This window comes from Nilaparvata lugens, chromosome 4 (assembly GCF_014356525.2).
Source record: "Nilaparvata lugens isolate BPH chromosome 4, ASM1435652v1, whole genome shotgun sequence".
In the NCBI taxonomy this organism is placed as follows: Eukaryota; Metazoa; Arthropoda; class Insecta; order Hemiptera; family Delphacidae; genus Nilaparvata; species Nilaparvata lugens.
Window position 1 is genome coordinate 32,289,031 of NC_052507.1, and position 23,259 is coordinate 32,312,289.

At 33.1% G+C, this 23,259-nt stretch overlaps 1 protein-coding gene across 2 annotated transcripts in view; it reads right to left on the reverse strand.

The window, feature by feature from the left end:
- The window catches only part of LOC111047969 (protein FAM193A), a 60,403-nt gene extending 39,855 nt beyond the window's left edge, over positions 1 to 20,548 (reverse strand). For both annotated transcript variants that reach the window (XM_039427340.1, XM_039427341.1), the window contains exons 1-14: positions 20,197 to 20,548; positions 19,330 to 19,421; positions 18,581 to 18,736; positions 17,103 to 17,242; positions 15,919 to 16,106; positions 15,105 to 15,232; positions 14,245 to 14,355; positions 11,387 to 11,545; positions 10,615 to 10,747; positions 9,514 to 9,604; positions 8,935 to 9,032; positions 7,704 to 7,971; positions 5,942 to 6,052; positions 797 to 910 (exon numbers count right to left, since the gene is read on the reverse strand). In XM_039427340.1, coding sequence (XP_039283274.1) covers positions 797 to 910; positions 5,942 to 6,052; positions 7,704 to 7,971; positions 8,935 to 9,032; positions 9,514 to 9,604; positions 10,615 to 10,747; positions 11,387 to 11,545; positions 14,245 to 14,355; positions 15,105 to 15,232; positions 15,919 to 16,106; positions 17,103 to 17,242; positions 18,581 to 18,736; positions 19,330 to 19,421; positions 20,197 to 20,397 — 1,990 coding nt within the window. In that variant the 5' untranslated portion in view covers positions 20,398 to 20,548. The remainder of the gene's footprint in view (positions 1 to 796; positions 911 to 5,941; positions 6,053 to 7,703; positions 7,972 to 8,934; positions 9,033 to 9,513; positions 9,605 to 10,614; positions 10,748 to 11,386; positions 11,546 to 14,244; positions 14,356 to 15,104; positions 15,233 to 15,918; positions 16,107 to 17,102; positions 17,243 to 18,580; positions 18,737 to 19,329; positions 19,422 to 20,196) is intronic.
- Between the last annotated feature and the right edge of the window lie 2,711 nt (positions 20,549 to 23,259).

Sequence of the window (23,259 nt, forward strand, 5' to 3'; positions counted from 1 at the left end):
ATTTATAGACCTTGGCTTATAGCAGTTGGTTTTAGATGGGGCTTTCACAAACCAGAGTTATCAAATAGCACTTTAGCTGTCTGAAACAACCCCTAGTTATACCCCTAGTTACTGTAGTAAATAGTAGCTTCTACTCACATTTCACACTTTGAACAAAAAAAATAGTATTAGAACAAAACAAGTAGTATTAATTACGTGTATGTTACAGACAGACGTTAACGGAAGCGAGTTAATATAGAACTGATAAATTAATGCTGTGTATTATTCAGCTGAAGTCATGTGTCGTCTGTCTGACAGTCTGTGTGACAACTGCCAAATAATAGCATCAGCTTCTTTAAATGAATGGATAAATAATAACAGAAATAGCATGCAAATAATTACAGTTGACTGATAAATGATAAATCAAAACATTTTTTTTCTTATGCACTTTCAATCTTATTTTTATATCTTGAAGAAGGACGAAGAAGCGATTCAATTTTGTTGTCCAGCGAACTTGACCTGTAAAATGGTTCGAAGAATTCGTGTTCAAAATTTGAAGCTGATTATTGACGGTTTTCTGTTGATATTAAATAATAAATGTTTAACATTTCTAGTAGATAAATAAAATTAGTAAATGCAGTACGGTTGGAAATGTTGACTAATAGAAGGTTTTCAGTGGGCTGTACATGCTGAGTAGCTGATTAAGTTAAAAGTTACTTTTTCTACATTCTAGATTATTAGATAGTATTTTTCATTTCCAGTTTTTTCAACAGAGATGTTCTACATTTTAATAGCGGATATGTTTTGTTGTACTTACGATCAGAGCAGGCGACTCTTTTGATGGGCTCGGCATGCTTATGACAAGAATGAGATTGTGAGGAATTTGTGTGCTTCACTCCGTCTGGACGTGATTGGTGTATTCGAGAATGACCTATAGACAAAAATGTCTGTGTTATTTTGGACAAAAAGTCTACGGACAATGTTTATTGGACAAAAATGTATATGAGTTAATTTCACTGCAATTAAAAATAGAAAATATTGTACTTTTTGTGAGTAGTATCTTGTTCACTTGTAACTTGTCGTTCTATAATTTTGTGAATATTTTGTATAAATTTCGAGTGAATAAATTTGATTTGAAATATCATCATAGATTATGTGATAAACTCACAGAAACCTCACCAAACCTCTAACAATGAATGCATTTGAAGAAAGTAGGGATTTTATAGTGATTTCAAAGAAACATGATGATAATTCATATTGTGTTAAAAAAGGATGATTGAAATGAGTATTCACAGAAGATTGTTTCAAGGCACAATTAATGGGAGAAGTTAGACTAGCTAAAAGTGTACTTTCATTGACATTAAAACGTAATGAATATAAATTCGACTGAGTCACTGTCAATGTTGTAGAACCGTTCCATAATGAATACATGCATAATGTTTGTAATGAATAAAGTAGATACTATTCAGCGAAATCCTTGCAGAGGATTTAATTTCTTTTCAATCAAAGGCCTAGTGAATAATGCTACTACAGTATATTAATGTAAGTACAGACTATTATGTGCCACGAACATACACAATTCGGTTTTCATCAGCTGATGCTTTGCTTATTATATAAACCGTGTCCCACGAAGAGGTGCCATTCATGCACCGATCTTTTTCAAATTTTATACAGTTTACAAAGTAGGTTCTAAAAATATTTAGGAAAAATTCCAACTCCCTAATCTTCGTAGAAACAAAATGGCGGCATATTGAAAAACGATACTCTAAGAACATTAGAATAGTTATTTGTGCAACTAGTGCGCAAAGTGACAGTTTGCTGCACCGAAAGAAACGTTTACGCACGAGCCTTAGGCGAGGGCGGAATGGCTTCTTGAGTGCAGCAGAGGAACTTTAATACAACCTTAATTCATTTAAAAATTAATAATTCAATTGAAGTTGAAAATTCTCAGCCAAAGTTCTCATTTTTATTCATTCAAGAATCAGAAAAAATACAGATAGAACAAAAAATTCGCATCCAAGATACACGCCAACAGCTGATTGGGATGACTGCAAGATGGCTGAACCGACAAGCGCGCGACCTAACGGGAAGAATCGTACCTAAGTTTGTTTCATCCAGCTAAAAAGTACTGAAACAGGATTCAGAAATTTAGACTTTTGCTCAAATTACCGAGAAAAATGCTCAAAGTAAACTGAAAAATATTTATAAAAATAACATAGACAACAGAGAATATTTATTGTAGTATTCTTATGTTTTTTATTATTTTTATTTATATGGATATCGAACGGTAATCTTTTAACGTCAAAATTCGAATTTTATAATGTATATTTTCTACTTCTCTCATTGCTTGCAGTTGAAATAATAATTATCAATAGAGAAGAACTATTATTTATTATTAAATGATGATTATTTAATTATGATGTAGATGAACATTATTCTTGTTTTGGATTTGTAGATTGAGATTTTATCATAAATGTAGGGTAGCCATTGAAATGATTCTTATCTAAATCTAACCACATTCATTGTTACCAACTTAATTTTTGTTTTCGTGCACTAATCCTCCATATAACCCACCAACTATTTTGTGTTGCCATGTTACAAATCTGGAGTACGCAAAGTAATACTTTGCGCACTAGAGCGGAAAAGTGATTCTTTGCGTTCTGTAATCAGTGCAGGAATGGTCACTTTTCAAGGTAACTGTAGGAAAAGGTAATTTTGGTTTTATAAAATATTTTTATTTTTGCACTTTAGGGCAATGTCACTCTTGAATAAAAAAACTGTAACAGAGCCCAATGAAAACCCTTAAATTCCAGAATTATTCAAATTGAAATCCATCCACAGCAACACACTGATAACAGCGCTTAAGAAATTATTCGTAAGCTCTTTCAAAGATACTCCACGGTATCCGGAGATGTTCCTCTTCTATTGGTCGTTTTAGTTCCTCATCATTATTGATGCTATGGGTATAAACATTTTCCTTCAAGTAACCCCATAAGATGGAGCACCATCTTGTTGGGAGATTGCTTGATCTATTTCTGGTACCATCAAATTAGCCAAGACTACCGCAACGAAGTAAACAAATCACATAATAACTCATGAAAGTAGTTTATATAGGAAGCAAATTGGTAAAATTCTCAATATGCCGCCATTTTGTTTCTACGGAGGTTAGGGAGCTGAAATTTTCCCAGTTTTTTTTCAGAACCTACTTTGTAAACTGTGTGAAATTTAACAAAGTTCGGTACATGAATGGGCACGTAATATAAAATTAAACGTGTAAACCTCTTCGTGGGACACGGCGTTATTTATGTATCTTAGGGCCGTATGTATGCTAACACTACGTTTAACGCTAAACCACGTTTACTTGTAGATATAGTTGCATTTATCATAATGTGTTTTATACGGGGTTTAAACGAACAGCTGACATTTCTCAAAAAGACCTAAGGCCCGTATGCAGATACTCGGTTTAAACGGGGAAATGTCAGCTGTTCGTTTAAACCAGGTATGAAACACATTATGTTAAATGCAACCTTATCTATAAGTAAACGTCGTTAAGCGTTAAACGTAGATTGTGCATATGGCCCTTACTGTTTCTGTACTAATCCTATTCTATTAAACAAGCAATTTAATTTATTTCTGTTTATATTTTTAGATGTTTAAATGTTTAGATGGTTATATGTTTAGATGTTATATATTATATATATATATATATATATATATATATATATATATATATATAAACTTTATGGATTGTTTTAGGCCTATATATATATAAAAAAACTTGGGTGCTTGGAGCTGCTTCCAGTCCTGGTCTTAACAGAGACAGCAATAGTACCATAACTATCAACTCTACACCAACTGTCCAATTAAATTGAATTAAATTTCATCATATATAATAAATTTCACAGCTATCAAATATATCATAAATTTTCAATAAAAATTAAAATAAAAATAAATTTAATTCTAATTCAATTCTATAATTTCATTTTCTAATTTTATTCTACTTCATTTCGGATTTCTAATTTTAAATCTCCTCTTTTCTATCAATTCATAATCTACACCTTTCCTTATCCATAACCCACTCAAATTTGAAATCTCCCGCTTGAAATAACCCATCATGGCCCACCAACTAATCCCATAATGCTCCTTCAATCAGTGCGCCTCCGTTCGCCTGTGCTCTATGGTCTACACAACATCTCTACCGCGTCTCTGTGGTCACGACCGTTAGAATGTTCAAATCTGCACCACTTCACTTCCTGGTTGATTGACAAAGGGGGCCCAGCTCCCGAAAATTCTCGTTTAAATGTAAGTTTTCAAGTGTTTTTAATCTATCCGTGTCGTATATATATATATATATATTATATATATATATATATATATATAGCACTTAACAGAAAACACTTTAAAGTTTTATAATATAAATATAAACAGGATACACACGACACGGATAGATTAAAAACACTTAAAATCTTACATTTAAACGAGAATTTTCGGGGAGCTGGGCCCTCTTTGTCAATCAACCAGGAAGTGAAGTGGTGAGATTTTCTCATGATGAGAATGTTCAAATCTCACCACTTCACTTCCTGGTTGATTGACAAAGGGGGCCCAGGTCTCGTTTAAATGTAAGATTTTAAGTGTTTTTAATCTATCCGTGTCGTGTGTATCCTCTATATATATATATATATATATATATATATATATATATATATATATATAATATATATATATATATGTGTGTGTGTGTGTGTGTGTGTGTGTGTGTGTGTGTGTGTTGTGTGTGTGTGTGTGTGTGTGTGTGTGTGTGTGTGTGTGTGTGTGTGTGTGTGTGTGGTGTGTGTGTGTGTGTGTGTGACCGAATCTCGAAAACGGCTTTAACGATTCTCACGAAATTTGGAACAAAGTAGGTGTATGATATGAAGATTCGATTGCACTAGGTCTCAACCCTGGGATAACTCGCTGAAGGACATTAAAAGGATAAATACGTCCTTGGAAAAACAGATGGAAATTTTGTCGTCTGTCGATACGGGAATGGAAGTTAGTGAACTAGTGCATGTGTGAGATCATTCAGCTGATCTCACGAGAAGAAAAATTCAGCAAGAAACACTCATTTTCGATAATTTCTCTTTTTTTTAGAAAACATGTTTACTTCAGAAAGTCTAAAATAGTAACTAGATGCTGTTAGTGTAGAATAGTACATATTATATTGTTAACAAATATTGTAGCAAACATGGTATTTCAGTCTAAACCGAATTCATAGTATATATATTTGTAATTAATGATGTGTTTTTTGAAGTGTGAATAAAGTGTTATTTTGATGAGTGATAGTAGCTTAACCTAGATTTTGATTTGGACTGTAGTATAAATTTGAAAAGGGATAGTTTTGGGCATAAGCCTGTTGTGCCTCCTCATATAACTATAAAAATAATTGTACGACTGAGAAAATGAATAAATAATTATAAACTATAAATTCAATCTTTCGTTACAAATTTCTATGCTTTTACACTCCAGAGCAAAGCTCGGTCCCCCGATATTACAGATTATTACAAGAAAAGCATCAGCTAATAAAACGTGAAAAGCGCGAGTTTGAGGCGCATAAGTTTCTACACACCTTCAAGCTAAAATTATTGCTACTAAAGTATAAGCTTTCACAGGAATATGAAGAATTCCTTTTATTTCACCCATTATTTATATTGGACGCTAAGCCATCATTTCCGTTTATCTTCCATTTTTTAAAATGAGAAATGTCATGATTCTTTTTTATTTTATTGTTTTGTAGGAATTTATTTTACAACGAAGTGAATGAAAGTAATAATTACTGTAATTTGATATTAATTGCAAATAATTACTAGTACTGTATCCATCCATTACTTAGGTTCCGACACGACTAGTATCGGATCTAATAGGACATCAATATGATGTATAATTAAATTAGTTCTTGACAAAAAATAAGGATAGTAATTGTTACCGTTTTGAGAGTGATGATCAGCTGTTCCAGCCGGTGTCTGAGTGGTCGAATGTCTATGAGTCCTATGATTACTGGGTGTAGTTAAAGTGTTCCTACCTTGTGCACTAGTACCTGCAACACACCAATTTCAAAATATTACAAAGGCACAAATAACACAACGTTCAACCTAATCCTTGAACATAAAAAAACACAATGATGAGAAGGGAAATGGTGCACATTTGCCGGAATAATAAAAAATCATTATTATGGTATTCGAATTTGAAGGAAATAATTCATCGGGTTCAAATGGAAGGTTCATAATAAATAATTCAACAAATCTTACAAGTGTGAGAATAATTTTGAAAGACAAAATTATCTTTACATGAAAGAATTAACTATCTTGATTCTTCTTGTCAACTGTTTACTATTATTTTGAAAATAAACGCTAAGTATGAAAACTTCACTATTTTGTAGATGATTATTTCAAATCATTTGAAATAATTTATGACAGCAACATTCTCTATGAGGCTAGTAATAGAAGGTGGGTTATGTTCAATACTGGCTCACTGCTCATCCCGTCTACGCATATTGCTAATTTAAACGCCTAAATTTTGGTGTTCACTTTTGAGCCAGTTTAAACGGCGTTTAATGGCTAAATATGGAGTCAGCATACGGATCCACGGTTTAAACTCGAGTTTTAACATTGATGGGCTAGACGCAGTTTAAACTGAGCCCATATACCTAAATAAGCTTCAAATCTGGTTTCAAGCTAAAACAAACAAAGATTTAATAATATCCATGATAAAACTTAATCATTCCCCTCAGGTTTTCAATCCGCATTAATAAATAATAATCATAAATTCATTTATTCTTCTAATTGATACCTTACATAATAAGAAATGATGAAAATAATAGTATATCACAACAATATTGCAATTTATAAAAATATAAAATAATACAATTACAGGATGTACAAAGAAATCACAATAACTCATCTACATCAATAGAAGAATACAAAATTTCAAGTACCCCGAGGACGAAAAGTCCTGTTTGGGGCACGATCAAATTTTTAATTAAGAAAAAGGAAACAATGAATTATTTTGCTGAGTCGGAGCTTGCATAATATGACCGGGTAAGAAATTTTAGTTTAGATAATAAAGGTATATTAACATTTTAATCCACTTCCTTCATTTAAAAAGAATAACAATAAGTAAATAGTTTTGTTCTGATACTGTAGTACTTGAACTCAATTGAATAAGTGAAACATGGTTTAAGAGCAAAATAGATCCACTTAGAATATCACAAAAAAACCAAACTACATAATCCACATAATAGTTACATTGATGTATAGTTGGAATAACTATACCTACAGACGATTACCAATAATTGAAACAACATAAAAATCATGTCGACTAGTCTACTAATAATAATTCGACTATCTGACTATAAAAAACACTTCAAATGCAAACGCAAGGCCTTATGAGTATCGTCAAACAATATTGATATATCAAGAAGGAAAGAAACATTAATAATTAAAATAGCTAAAACTAGCTTAATAATACAATTGATGCACATTTCAAGCAATTATCAGACTCATACATTTCATTTAATAAATTTACCTCCATACTTATCAACATTATACGAAAACAACTCATGTTTCTTGAATAATTATTTTCATAATTTGCGAGAGAGAAAGAAGACATCCATTCATCTAATGAAACCCGCAAATTCATAGATAACTATTCTAGTCTTGAAAATAAATTATCTACATCATTTTACTCACCGCCTTTGTAGGGGGCCGCTGGGGGCAGCTTGGGATGCGAAGGCGTGGTACTGTCGGCCGGACAGGGCGTGGACTTGCGCTGCCTCGGGGGCGGTGGCTGCCTGGGGGGCGGTGGCTGCTGCTGCTGCTGCTGTGGAGGTGGTGGTTGCACAGGGGCGGCTACAGGTGGCAGTGCAGGCGGCTGCTGGTGGAGATGGCTGTGGTACGGCTGCGGATTGCTTTGCATCAATACTTGGTTGGAGCCTGCGGCGGCTGCTAATTGATGCGCCTACAAATCAACCAGTAATCAATAGGTGGATCTAATTCTTGATAGGATATCAAGTTGATAAATTATATTAAAAGTGGGCTATAGCAGTAGGACATATACATATTGATATCCATAAAAATTCGAAACTAGTCGTGTCAGAACTAAAGCAATATAAAGGTGCGTACAGACTTTCGCTCTGCTCCGCAACCGAACGTCACTCCAGCAGAGCGATTAATGATCGACAGGGGAGCAAGAGTGGTTCGACCGGGGAACGCGAGAAGATCTAACATCTTCCGTAACGTTCATGATGGGTGCGGGGGCGCAGCAACTGTGGTTCGATGGAGGAACGAGGGCGGTACGAGGGCGGAGCGTGCTCGGTGCGGGTTGGAGGCGCGTTTATGTGTACGCAGCTTAAGGGTACAGTGCTGTTATTCTTTGCAATTAAATTACAGTAATTACTTTTATTCACTTAATTGTAAAATTCTTACAAAACAATAACAAAATAAAAAAGAATCGAGTGCACACCTCATTAGGCTAGGCCTGCGTCTTATTATTATTTTATACATTCATGAATACATAATAACATACACATAAAATTCAGTATAAAAGTAGAGTACACAAAATAATGTGGTTGCTTCCAACACAAAAAAATGAAAGTAATCTTTATAAACACGCGCTAGTATGTATAAACAGGAATTCACGTTCTATAATTATTATGTTATTGGGAAGATAATTGAATTCTTCAGAGAAATTGTTTCATACTTCTTCAATTTCAAATAAAATTTTTGAAGGAATTTTTAAATTTTGATAATTATGTATTTGAATGAATATTGAGAATAATTATGAAGACGAACTTCACCACGAGATCACCATTTCTTTCCAATATCACACAACCATAATTTCAGCAGAATCCTCGAAAAATTTATACCAAATGTAGCTTATATATTTAGAATAAATATGAAAACGAACTATGAAATAACTTACACGGAGTTCATCCAAATCAGGTTGTGCTTGTTTTCCAGTTAAGACAGGGTGTAGAGGATAGATATGAGGATAATCAATAGTCGGTTCACCCACTATAACTGGAATAAAAAATATAATTCATGAGAATGGAATAACATGAACAATCTCTTAAATTTATAAATATAATATTTTTACCAATAATAATTTTCTGCAAAGAGGCGTTTCATTGAAAGATATTAACAATAACATGAACCAATTCTTAAAGAATGGTTTCAATATCCCTGTTAACAAACCAGTTACAGCAACACAATTTTCACGTCGAAAAGCAAACATAACTTGGCGGACAAATGAAACTTGGAAAAAATCCTCTAACAGGATTACTGCAATCAACAGCGACTGCAAGCAGCGGCGCTTTGCTATTTCAAGAGTCAATTAACCATACATACTCTATACCTATATATTTCAGCCAAAAACGCCAATTAAAAGAAAAACTTTTGGTCGGAGCTGGGGATCGAACATGGGACTAACATTAAACTTCTATTACTTAATTAAATACTATTTAATGTAATATTTTATTTAATAATAATTGCTTGATCTTACATGCTCCTCTCGAAGGGCCGTGAATGTGTGGATACAAATGGAATCCTCCGCCATGTAAAGTTGGATTAATGACTCCACTCTCCAACTCCATCTAAAAATAGAAAAACCTTTTAAACCTTGATGAGCCGAGAAGAATGGACTGCAGTACGAGGAAGGTACGGCTTTCTGAAATTTCAATGCTATAGGTGTTCTTATGCACGCCTCTTCACTAAATTCGTCTAACGAACCATCTAACGGGGGATTCTTATAGAACAAGATCTTATGAACTTAATATTGTGTGAAATCTCAATGTGATGGCAATGAATTTATTGATGAAGGGTTGAAGCTGAAAATGAGGTGTTTTTTCAAAATACAAGGAGCATTGTTAGCAGGTGTACCTGGAAATCTATATGAGATAGAGTACTCTACCTGGTTTCAGTTTGCAGAGCATAACATTACGACCAGAGGGATTTTGAATATAAATTTAAATTGTGACAATCGGAAGATATTGTTGATTGGAAACTGAAATTAAAAAAAAAATTCTTGAAATTTTCTCAGTACTCATTGAGTACTCATAAAGAGCTCGGAATGATTTCAATTTTAAGAGCATTTTATAAAATAAAAAAAGGCGAGAGTGAATGTATCTGTCCGATTACTGGATTTGGCGGAAATACTGGAAAATTAACCGGAATTACGAAGCTTTTGGGCTATCCTGTATCTAGCACATGGAAATTTTTCATGTGAAGCTTGGTTCTGGACTTATTTTATGTATCTAAACATTAAAAAAAATCATAACTACAATTATATATATATTGCAAGCAGACCCCCCTTTTTCATGTCTATATTGACTGGACTAAGAGCCGTAATGTTATCATTAAGACAAGTCATTCTAGTATAATGTATTTGAATACCATATTCATTAACAATTTTGAACTTAGAAACATTAATAAATTGAAGAGCCGACTACTGATCAATATGTTTACCGACCACTGTAAATATTGAAGAATTATATTTCATTTATTCAGTAAATTTTCCTTTTATAGGCTAATCACATTATTTAAACTTGGTGAAATGAATATTTTTAAAAATATAGTAGATTTACAATTGAAATTGAATAGTTACCGGTGATGACACAGGTGGGGCAGTGCAGACATGACACTCACAGCTAGGATTTTCAGGCTGTTCTTCCACTTGTTCGCGTCCTTCGCCTTCTGTTCTTATAACCTGTCTCAGATCTAGATCAGTCTTGCCAAATCTGAAATAGAGTTAAAATCGGGTCAAAAAAGTTCTCAAATTGAATGCGATAAAAATATTTTCTCAAATTAAATTATTTCAATTTAAGCAGCCACCATACTAAAATGTGTTCATTTTGCTTCTTAATTCTCAGCAGAGAGTTGTGATCAATGATTTAATGAAAGTCTTGGTAAATAAATCATCCCAAATATTTATTGAAATAGAGAAGATGACCAATTCTTGTCTGATAGACTATTGATCGTACAATTGAAGGAAAGACAAGAAGCATCTGAAGCTAAGTTTTCGTTTGTGCGTAAATGCCGTCGTAAACCACGACAAGGTGAGGATCTCAGATTGGATAGATTTCAAATTGTCTAAATAGCCTAAAATATTATGTTCAATTATGTTTTAATGGGGGAGGTCAAGTTTATACTTTTTTATACTTTTAAATGGCAATATGTTGATATTATTAGAAATGTTTGATTCTTGAATAATGAACACAAATAATGAAAAGTTGTTTGAGCACACTTGAAATTTGGACAATATGAATGTCAACAATGCTTGTCGTCGTCGACTGCGGAAATTTAAGCACAAACGAAAATGCACCTTTAGCTAACAAACTTTATTTAGGTTACGATAGTGATACGTTTTGATGACTGACCCGCAGTAGGGCAGACGGGGTGAGAGGGGAGGTGTGACGAGGCCACTGCACGACTGCAGCAGCTGCGACATGGAGCAGTCATCACAGGGACACGCCCCTGCCCCCCTTTCACCACCCCCTGAACAAGCACCGTCCGCCTCTTCCAGTTCACACAGCTCGCTGCAACAAAGCCAAAGCCAATCAATATCACATTTTGCCCTTTTCTAGATTTATTTATTTACATACAGAAATATGTTGAGGCAAACATGTAAAACCCCAAAAATAGCCTCTTTAACTCAGGTTACACACAGATGTTATAAATATATAAAAACTAATAAAAAATCAGGATGAATAACTATTTACTTTGTGTTGTTTTCATTAGATATATCTCCTACTTCTAAATCTGAAACTTGTTCAATTTTTGTTAACAGAAGTAAGTCCCAGTTGCACAAAAGCCTGTTAAATTTTTATCATGATCGAATGCCACTTGAACCAATCATTGAATACTTTTTCGAGAAGAAGGCTTATCTGATTGGTTCTCGTGACATTCAATCACGATTGGAATTTAACAGGCTTTTGTACAACTGAGCCTAGATATTTCAATTAGAGCATGTGACATACGCATTTGGATTTCTATGTGATTTATAAATTGGGAGTTTAGAAGTAAAGCCTGTTGTTACATTTCAAGTTTAGTAAGTTTTACAATGTTTTGATTTCTAAGAATTGTAGAGCATTGAGTTCATAACATGAAAATGTAATTTACAGAATAAATAAATGCTGTAGTGGTGTAGTAGTACTGGCCAAAATGAGAGCTCTGGAACAAATCAGTGGTAACATACTCTTGCCACCGGTATGCGTTTTCATCTAATGCTTGTACTATTTATTAAAATACTTTTGCAATACTAGCTATCCTTGTGCCGATTTAGAACAAAATTATGAAAAATGAGTAATGAGACGGCTTCAAGAGAAAAATATATCCTGAAATATATTACTTTCAAATCAAAGAGTAATGATAATCTCAATTTAAAAAGTAATCTTGTTACTCTTTATAAATGAGTAACAAGTAAAATTAATATTGTTACTATTTCGCGATTTGGAATAACAATCTCAACAGGATTTTTGCTATTGGAGCTGATATGAGCTTCGCTTCAACAAGAAGGTGAAATAGACTAGTTCTGAAAGTCATTACGAGAAAAGTTGACATTTATTTAGGCCGGGTTTCACCAGGAACGAAACGTGTCGTTAGAGGAAGCGTAAACTCCAATTAGCCCTTAACTGACAAAGTCGGATTTCACTACACGCCGTTAGAGCTACTTTTGACTATCTTGTCGTTAAAGAGTTAACTGCCCAATATTGGCCATTTAACCTCTGTAATCTTTCATCAAGGTGACATATGACAATATGGCGGAGGTTTGTTTACTGTTGAGTCGAAATTCATCTGTTGTATGCTTACATATATCACAGCCTCTCCAAGCTGTGAGTCGATATGAATAATAATTTATAGTATTCAGGAGCATATTTAAACTTGATATTAACTATGGTACTTAGGAACAAATTTGTTATCCATTTTTATCAAATTAATGATACAAAAACATAATCAATAACCTTTAACTAACCTAGATAAATAGTTAAACTACGTTCAATGAACCGTTAAATGTATCTATATTCAAAATACAAGTAAAGTTGAGTTCCTGTAATTTATTTGACATTGCACGAATCTACTCCTTCCTTTTTTGAATTACTATATTTAAAAAAAAGCTATACTATATTGCTGTATCTGTTATCTGACGATTTTACTATCTTTCCAAAAATTGATGATTTTCTAGGTTGTTTTCTTGTTTACAGTCTGTTCGCTCATTGTAATGGCAGCTTACTGCCAACGTTAGTAGATAGAACTACTAATTGTCTACTAACTTTGGCTCACTGCCACTTTGATTTACTCTAATCTCTCGTTTATTAACGCAGCATTAGTATTGATATGTTTTCGCTGGTGAAATCAAATTTCTCAATCTTTCGTTAAAATTATCAGTTAGTGTTAACTGAATATTACGAAACGTTAACGTGAGTATGGTGAAACCCACCCTCAGGTAGTTGGTTAACTCTAACAAAAAAGTTAAATTATCCTGGATAAATATTTCAATACCGACCTATTCTAGTTTTTATCGGTTATTTACTATCTCTAAAAACGATTCAATATTATTTATATACTAGAGATCATAGTTATAGAGTAATAAATTATGTCAAGTAATTTATGAGAAAAATCAGGAGATCTTGTTTACTTTCGTCGCTATCTATTTAAATTGGGTTGAACAATGTCAAACAACAGCTTATAAAACATTGGATGGGAGGTATTATAACGTTTTATGAAATTCAGAATTATATTTGCTCCGACATGATAAAACTCCGTCATTGAAGGAGGGTTCAAGTTTTTATGAGATTTGATGTAGAATTCAGTTGATGAAGCAGATATATAAACTAATCAGAATGGGATGGGCTGAATTGATTGCAGATGAAAAATTATGAGGTACTATATAACAATAATAATATAACTAATAATTTTAAACAATAATTATTGTTTATATAAATTCCAGTTCTGTCAAAATACATAAATATTTCTGTTCATTTTTGTACATTTTCTGAAAGCTCATCAGGTCAAATTTCATGTAAAATTACTTTTTCGAGATTATTAGTCTAGTGTCATTTCTTTCTTCAACCAATAGACAAAAAATATTGATACAAGCAAATAAATCTAAGTATAGTAAGGTTCACGTTATAACGGCTATCTGCTTGTCGAATGGCAGACAAGAATAGCAATATACCATTGTTAGTTAATCAAATACTGCCGTTATAACGTGGACCTCACTTTAGTAATTCATTACCTCGTAGTTTTAGTTAACATTTTCTGTTGAATGAGCTTCCTTTGGGCTTTCAAAAATTCCCAGTCCTCTTGGAGCATTCTTTGTTTTGCTTTGAGCGTGGCTTGTTCTTGACTGTAAGAGAAATATTCCCAATAGTTGAAGAGTTATCACTAGTCAAATTTTAGATTTCAGAAACTACTAAACAAATACTCAGTATTAATTCAAAAACTAATGTTTTCATTGAAATTACTCGCAATTAAAAGTAAAGTTCAAGCCGTTAATTTTATGCTTATGTATAGAGAAATATATTATTATAATTATATGATTATTATTATAATAGTCCAGTCAATATAGACATGAAAAGGGCGGGGAGTACTTGTAATATTATATTGCAGTTCTGATAAAAATGTAAGATTCATCAAAATTATTTATGTTTCTTTTTTTAAATGTTACTCGTTTTCAAAAATTGTAACACAGTAGCCTACTCATTGAAGATATGTCTTCAGCTGCGAATTATTTCGTTTTATTCACAATTTTATAATCTGGAAAAAAATTCAAGAGGGAATTTTTCTGTACGATGACTGGATTTGGCGAAATAGCTGAAAACTGGAAAACGAATAAAAAATACAAGGTTTTTGGGTCACTCTGTATCTGGCACGAAGATATTTTGCATGGAGAAATTGAATTGATCTTAACTTCTCTTATGCCTCTAAACAATATATTGAATAATCAGAACTACAATATATAATATATATTGCAAGCAATAATACATATAGTGACTGGACTACAAACGGATTATTGCAAAATAATTTGGGCAAAGCTTTTGAGATCATTATTTTTATTTATTCTATCAATAAAATAGCTGAGGAGATTCTACTCACTTGTACTGATGAATTCTGGTCTCCACTTCCCTCCACATGCCTCCAACAAGAGTAATTTCATCATCAAAGCTCAAAAAGTCATGAACTAGTTCTCTCATTCCATCAAGATTCTCTGTAGAGTTTCCCAGCTGAAAAAAAAACAAAATTCAGAAATATGTTATAGCTGATTGTTAATGAATAACTGTAGATATTTTCAAGAATTTCAATCTTATTTCTGTATGAACGAACACGGATTTCACATAACGTCTATTATGTATTATAATTTTTGAAAACTCTATCATATTATTTGAGATGAATTAGGAGATTAACAATACGGTAGCTCTGTAAATATTGTAGAAGCTTTTATTGTAGTGAAATTAAGACTAGCTAATGCAAAACAATGTGACAATAATATTCAATGCAACAAAGCTGCATCAGCTAACAATTTTGTCACTTGATTATACAGTCATACACCTTGGATGAGAAAGTCGGAATTTCACATAATATGGTAACGCCAATTTGTTCTGCTGAAAAATCAAGCCTTAAATTACTCTATTCGGACTACATTTATGATTGATGATAATTGCATGGACGTTAGAAACGTAACTCAATGTTTTATACTTGAGCTAACCGAATCACTAAACTTATATATGACGTTGTTATTTTCAGAAGTAGATTTTTTCTACCAGAGATTGCTATTTAATTAGACTAAGGCCTAAAGGACAAAATAATTATTCTGATACTATACATGTCATTTGACTGAATATATCCCTGAGGGATAGTTATGGATAGTCTTGAAACAAATTAAAATATAACAACAAAACATGCAACAAACCTCAGATATGAAATGCGGAACATTATTCTGCACCAAAGGATCGGTATAGACACAGCTTTGATACAGGTGTTGATTGAGCACTTTCCACGTGACGTTGAACTTATTCAAGTGAGTGCTTTGCAACTGCTCCAACAGGGGGGCCAACTGCGAAGCAGCTGACATCAGCTTCTTATAGCTGTCCAACAGACCTGCAGCAAATCAACCATCAACAATTCAGAAACAAAGCTTCATCTAGGAAAAATGAATTTGTTGTAAACTCAATAACGCTGAAAAGGTGTGAAATGTATCACTAGACTCGTGTTAGCTTCCAGTTTGCATTACTCTCACGAGAACAATTTCATATAGCAGATTGACAATTATTACTAAACTTCATATTAAACTCAACTTCTTTCCGTTTACTAATTGGACAACATTACATTTATAACGAGTGTTCTACTAAGGCACCATCTCAGTTTTAAAGGAGATTGATCAGTTGTTTGTTTGAACCAACACATTATAATAAATGAGATCCTTTCTTCTAGTGAACCTAGATTAGCATTTAACTATCTACGTGCATACAAACGTGGATTTATTAAATAACGAAAGATTGCAGATAAAACTATACTTTCGATTTATACTTGGAAATTCCTTTGTAGTTATATTTTATTATTTTGACGATAAAATGTTGTCATTATTTTGACAATAAAATTTATCACTTTTAGAGATTCTTCAGCTACCATCATATCAGTTTATTTTAGCACTCTTGTCAGTAAACAATAAACTTCCATCGTTAGTTAAACTCTTACTGTGAAATTTAATTTTATAAACATTAATATTACATTTAATAAAGCACCATTGAAAACGTTCTGCGTTGTAATGACAATTGATGACAATGACAAAGTCGTTTTAGTCAATTATTCAGAACATTACCTACATGGAGTAAAAAAAAGTTCGATTTGATGAATGGAGTACATTCTGCAATATTTGAATAAGATGAGAAAAATATGAATAATCTTAATCTGTGAATGCCATAAATAATAAAAGTGATCTAAGGCGTTGGAATGAACAGGAGAGATTAGTGCATGAGATAAGTTTTTAAAAGGGTAGCCTACTAGGTTTATGGTATTATTTTTCACGTAGTGCATGAGAGTTTGATCGACCCGAATGAGCTTCGAAACTGAAAGATGAATTTGAAGCTTGCTCACCAGTTATGAATAATCTAGGTAGATCCGGAGTATCCTGATTGTGCAGAAGTTCAAGTTGTCTCACTTTTGCTTCGATAACGAACTCTTGAACTTGCGTTTCTAGCCTTTGAAAAAGCTGATGTGGATCACACGAGCATAATCTAAAATTAAGAATCAAATCAACATTAATAATAATAAATTTATTTCCTTTAAAAAATACAATCAAGCAATTAAAACATAAAAAGTACAAAATATCTACAAAACAATAGGTTTATGAAAAAATATGGAATTTAATTCTATTGGAAATTAACCTACTCAAGTATGGGAAACCCATGTACTAGAGTAGGTGTTATTGTAGTAGTAATAGATTCTGGGTGGGGGTGCAAACTGCAAATACGTTGGGTAAGTGAGCTCACATATTGTTTGAGATTATGTTTTCTATATGATGTCTTCCAGTTGAAATAATCCAGTTCTTAGCGGCAGTTTTGAATCTTCTTGGGTTTTCTATTGACTTGATTTGTGCAGGAAGTAGATTGTGGAGTTTTGGTGCTAGGTGGTCGAAGTGTCGTTGATATATTGCCTTCCTAGCCACGTTCGTAATAAGAAGGTTTCTGTTTTTTGTGTTATGACTGTGGTTCCTATGTTGAAAGCTTTCCGGATTTTTGTGTAGTCTGCAAATTATTTCCAAGGAGTAGAGCTGTCCTATGTCCATCACACCAAACTCATTGTAGAGCTGGTCTGACGGATAACGAGGTGGCCTCTGCTTGATGATCTTCATTATTAGTTTTTGCACTTTTAAGAGGGGGTCAAGGTGCACGTAGTTTGTTCCCCCCCCCCATCCTACAATCCCAAAGGTAAGCAGAGACTGAACAAAGGAATAGTAGACCTTCTTTATGCACTTCTCATTAATCAATGTTCTCAGCATTTTAAATTTGTAAATGGTCTTTCTCAGCTTCTTGCAAAGGTTATCTATATGATGGTCCCACCGTAGAAAACATTGATCTCTACAATGAAGTGATACATATAATAACCAACTGTCAGCTTGGTCATAACACTTGACACTTTACGAAAGATGTGATTAACTAAATAATTTATGACACGATAACGATATGCTAATAATGATTGAGACAAATTATTTACATCGAAATATGAAGAAAAACTGTCAAAAACACAATTTTATTAACAACGAGAAAACTTATAGAAATCTTTCTTGATACACTTAGGCTATGTTCAATAGTATTCAATTTATTCAATTTTTTAAAGAGATATCCCACGCTTAATTACAGATTATATTTGCAATGGCAATAGGCCTATATAAAATTATAATCAAAAGTAAATTTTTATAATATAAACAGCCTGAGTGGACTAAAGAGTTTTGAAATACAAAGAAGAGTATTGAAAAATGAAAAAAATTGGAATGACTGTAATTTATTACATACAATTGAAACACAGTAGCTCTTAAAATTTTACTGATCAAGTTTGATTAATATTTTACATACTTATGGACAAGTTCCTTGATATGCGGATGGTATGGGTTAGGATGCATATTTTTTCCTTCCATCGCCATTCTATACACACTACGAATGTACTGGCGCAGTTCCAACCAATAAGCCTGTAACCGTCTTGTCTCTTCTATGTTTTCAGCATTTTGCAGCCTGAAAGATGAAACACTAATGATTATTGAAATTATTCATGTGAAATTATCACACAATGAAGATGGTTACATAATAAGATTGTAAGACAATGAATCTGAACAAATTTATGTTATTAGTTACACTTTTAGTGTAACAATTCAATCTTAATGATACCTCGAATCCATATACAACGATGTAAAGTTACCCACATTATTATTTACTGACATAAAAACCTCCATATTATTAACCATTAACAATCCAAATACTTGAAACATAATGCGGCATCGAATTGTAAAACTGTGATATCACTGTAGACTATTTATTGGAATCCATAACAGTGGTATTAACAACAAATCCCCCCCTCTAAGATTTGAACTACACACATAGTCTACTATGTGAGAAACAGAATGAATCTCTTCCAAAACAATTTCTAAGTTCCAGCAAATTGTCGGCTAGTGAGAGAGCTTTCTTTTAATAAACTTACCATCCTATGGAACAGAAATCCATATCAGACTCTGAGGTATTCAAACCAAGGCTGAGACATCTAAAAAAGACTAAGTTCAATTTCGATGTTAGTTACGATAACTTAGATATGATTAGAAATTATAACCAACCTTTGTTCCTTACAAGCATCACAAGTACATGTTTTTTCTTCGTCTTCTTCCTCTTCTTCATTAACTTTATCTGTTTTTTCCTCTGGAGTATCCTGTAAGTGAAAACATAATTTTTTTAGTTCAATATAAGTTAGCCCTACTTAAAATAACTCTCATGATATCAACAAATTTTAGTCTAATATTTATGCACTATAAGTTATAAAAAAACCTATAAGTCTTAGCCTCTTAGTAAGTAATATACCTACATTACGTTACTTACTACAGTACAAAACATAATATCATGGAAAATATTTTTAAGATTGCAACATCATGGACTGATAAGTTTAAAAAAATTCAACATTTTGGTGGTAGTAGTTGTTATTAGTACAGTGAAAAGAGACTGATTCACTGTTTATTCTGTTTCTAATTAATAGATTATAATTAAAACTTAGAGTAAGTTTATTCTTAATTTTTGAACATAAGTTTAATAAATGACGATTTGTTAACTAACGTTAAATCAAAATTGTTGAGTCCAATGCATAATGGAAAGTTCATCACCATTTAGTTGGCAGTAAAAATTAAGAATACCATACCTTATAAATCAATTTCATATTCTAGCCTAAAAAGTGTGGCAACTAAGTTACTAAACAAGCAAATAATTCCGCATAAAGGTACTTAATAAACGTTGATAGTAGGTTTTATTGAGCATCAATTTAATAAAACGCTTACCAGCTACTAACACCAAAATATAATGTTTAATTTCAATTTACTGTACTTCAAAGCATGCATTATAGTAATAGAATGGTGAAATGAGTAGGCAACGATTATTTTGCTTCTCTATCTAACAACTCAAATTCTGTTGAGACAAGATATTAAACAACTACTTACCAAATCTCCATTGTCTGTTGCTAATTCCTCTTCATTACTGGGAGCACCATCGGCATCTTCCCTTGCTGATGAAAAATCCTTAAAATCTTCTGACAGTTCATCTCCCTCGGTTTCATCGGATTCCTTACCGAGAACATCACCCATGTCACTTTCGGGCAAACTATTTTCTTCCGACAACGCCTGTGAGTCTGAACAACTCATTCTCTTACTCTAATAATAAATGTGTATTTGATCCTATTTTGGTTTGGTAAAATATCCTTAAAACAACAAATTCGGTAATTAAGAAACAATAGCGACAAAACAGAAATACCGAGGACGAACACCCAAGCCAAGACTCAAGATTTCTCTCTGCCTTCTAAATTGTTCATGTCCGTCAGGAGTGCCTTCTACTGCAATCGTTTCAGTGTTCCAATTTTCCGAAAAAAGATGAAACAAATATATAATTGATATCTATTTAATGTTTCCATTCCAAATTTTTAGAGTGGAACGCAGACAAAATATTCCTGAGGTCTTTAACGGAAGTAGAAAGTGAATGATTGTTTGGTGGTAGCACTGATAAGAATGATGAGCGGGAATATTCAACTTTTCAATTTTGATACCATAATAGTAATACGGTACCAAGTTTCACACACTTTCATTCAGAATAATTATAAATTTATATTTAAAACTTATTACGTTTCGATGCTCATTTTGAATATGCCACCTCAAAGCTGAATACGCTGAAGATAAACATGAATGTTTGTCACGCACGATATGACATGGATACCTAACTAACTTGTGTAACTTTAAAATTAAAATTAAATTACAGTAAACCGTTTTGGATTTATCCTGTTGATTCTCTCCCAATCATTAATTTGATATTGTAATTGTGGAATGTAATGAATTAATCTATAAATTAATGTTAATACTGTAAAAGTCCAGGCAATAATGAATACTCAAAAAAGGGTAAGTTATAGAGGGAAAAGTCTGGAGGACAATTTTGACCCCGCAGTTCTGTTTTAAGTAGTGAGTTAAACGGGTGAACATATCAAAAACCCCCACCCCACTTTAAAAGGGGTGCTGAGGGGTGGGGGTGGTTCACAACCTTCTTTGATCATGGTCATAGAGGTGATGCACTGATGGTCTTATTGTTGGAGACCAGGTTGTTTGCTTTGGACTGGTTTTCTGCAAGCCTCTCTCCTCCTCAATGAAGATAAAACACAGTCAATCATATTCAGCCTCAGCAATGCGGATGGGTATGATCTTTAGGTTTGCTATTTCTGTTTTTTTTCAAGGAATAATCATTTTGTATGGCCTTAGGCTTTGGTTGGAGCCACAGATGTGTTGCTTATTCAGAAGAGAGCCCTGAGGATCATTTGTTGTGCTGAGAGACTTGCCCGCTGTAGTCCCTTCTTTGTGAGAGAGAAGATCCGCACAGTCTTCTCTATATATAATTCTAACTTTTTGCGGAACACTTGCAAATGTGGAGGAGCTTGTAACCAAAAGCAGAACATCCTCCCATATGAGACGAGAGGGAGACAAAGACTGGACGAACCCTACCAAAGACTGAGCAGGAATATAGTGAGGTCCACGTTATAATGACAGTATTTGATCAACTTTGGTTTTGCTATCCTTGTCTATCTTTCGACAAAGCCGTTGGTACTATCCTTTTCTAGGTCCACAACGGTGCCAATTATGTTTTTGACAGTGTAGAAATAAGATTATAATGCAGAGAATCGGCATCGCTATTCTTCCATCTTTATTCACTGTCATTATAACGTGGACCTCACTATAGATCAAGCTTAGTCTATCTGTGTGTTAGCTGCCGGTGGTTGCTATAGGAATCTGCCTGCCGGCCAATTTCGGAGGGCCTTGAAAGGCTTCGTGCCAGTTGCACAAATGCCGGATGAATTTTAATCGTGATTAATCCCACGATAACCAATCAGAATTAATCAAATTAAAATTTAACGGGCTGTTGTGCAACCGAGCCTTAATATTGAATGAGACTCACGTGATAAGTTTTTCATGTTGGACAGCTACTTGATAAGCGCATATTTTCGGCTACTTCTGTTCTATGTTATGCCTGCTTTTGTTTTATAATAATTAAACATGGGATATAGAGTTAGTAGGCTATGATAGCATAAAACCTTTTTTTATTGTATCTTGATTAAATCCAATGATCATAATAGAGAAAGAGAATTTTCAATTACCCTAATGTTGTTAGACAGTATATTATCAATATACCCTAATGTTGTTAGGGTAATTGAAAATTCTCTTTCTCTATTATGATCATTGGATTTAACCAAGATACAATAAAAAAAAAATTATGCTATCATAGCCTACTAACTCTATATCCCATGTTTAATTATTATAAAACAAAAGCAGGCATAACATAGAACAGAAGTAGCCGTTCAGGCCCGTAAAAGGGCCCTTCAAAGGTGGGTTATATAGGTATCTTACAGCCTTTTAGAGATGCTATTAAACTTTTTTCTAGGGAGTCTTATTATTTATATTTCGGAAATTTAACAATTCATTATTTGATACCCTTATTAGGACTTTTAATTTCCATAAATTTATGATGTTTGTATCCTTTATTATTTAATTTCTTATATTAAATAATAAATTACTAGGCTATAATTTTTCATCGTAAGTATATTAATGATATATTTCTATTCTCTAAAAGAACGAGAAAGTATGTGTCAATTCCCAAAACAATAATTATGAAAAAAGCATTATTATCGGGTTCTGACCTATCCTGAAAGAGCAAAGCAGGCGAGTTTCAGATATCTGGTTTGGCACACTCACACAACTTCCCTTGCCGTTATGAAAATTTCCATTATAATTTAAAATCAATCAACTGAAGAGATTAATTCTGCTATCTCTTCCAGAGGACTATTAGAATCAACCAAGGTACCTAGAATGCATTCTATATTAGAATACATTGGAATCAACCGTTGCCTTTCTCATTAAGTTTGCATTTGAATAATCACATTTTCTCGAATTTCGAGCTTATTTTTAATATTCGGTGAAAATGATAATGTTACCAGACATTGTAGGGATTTCCATTCTTAATCTTTTTTACTT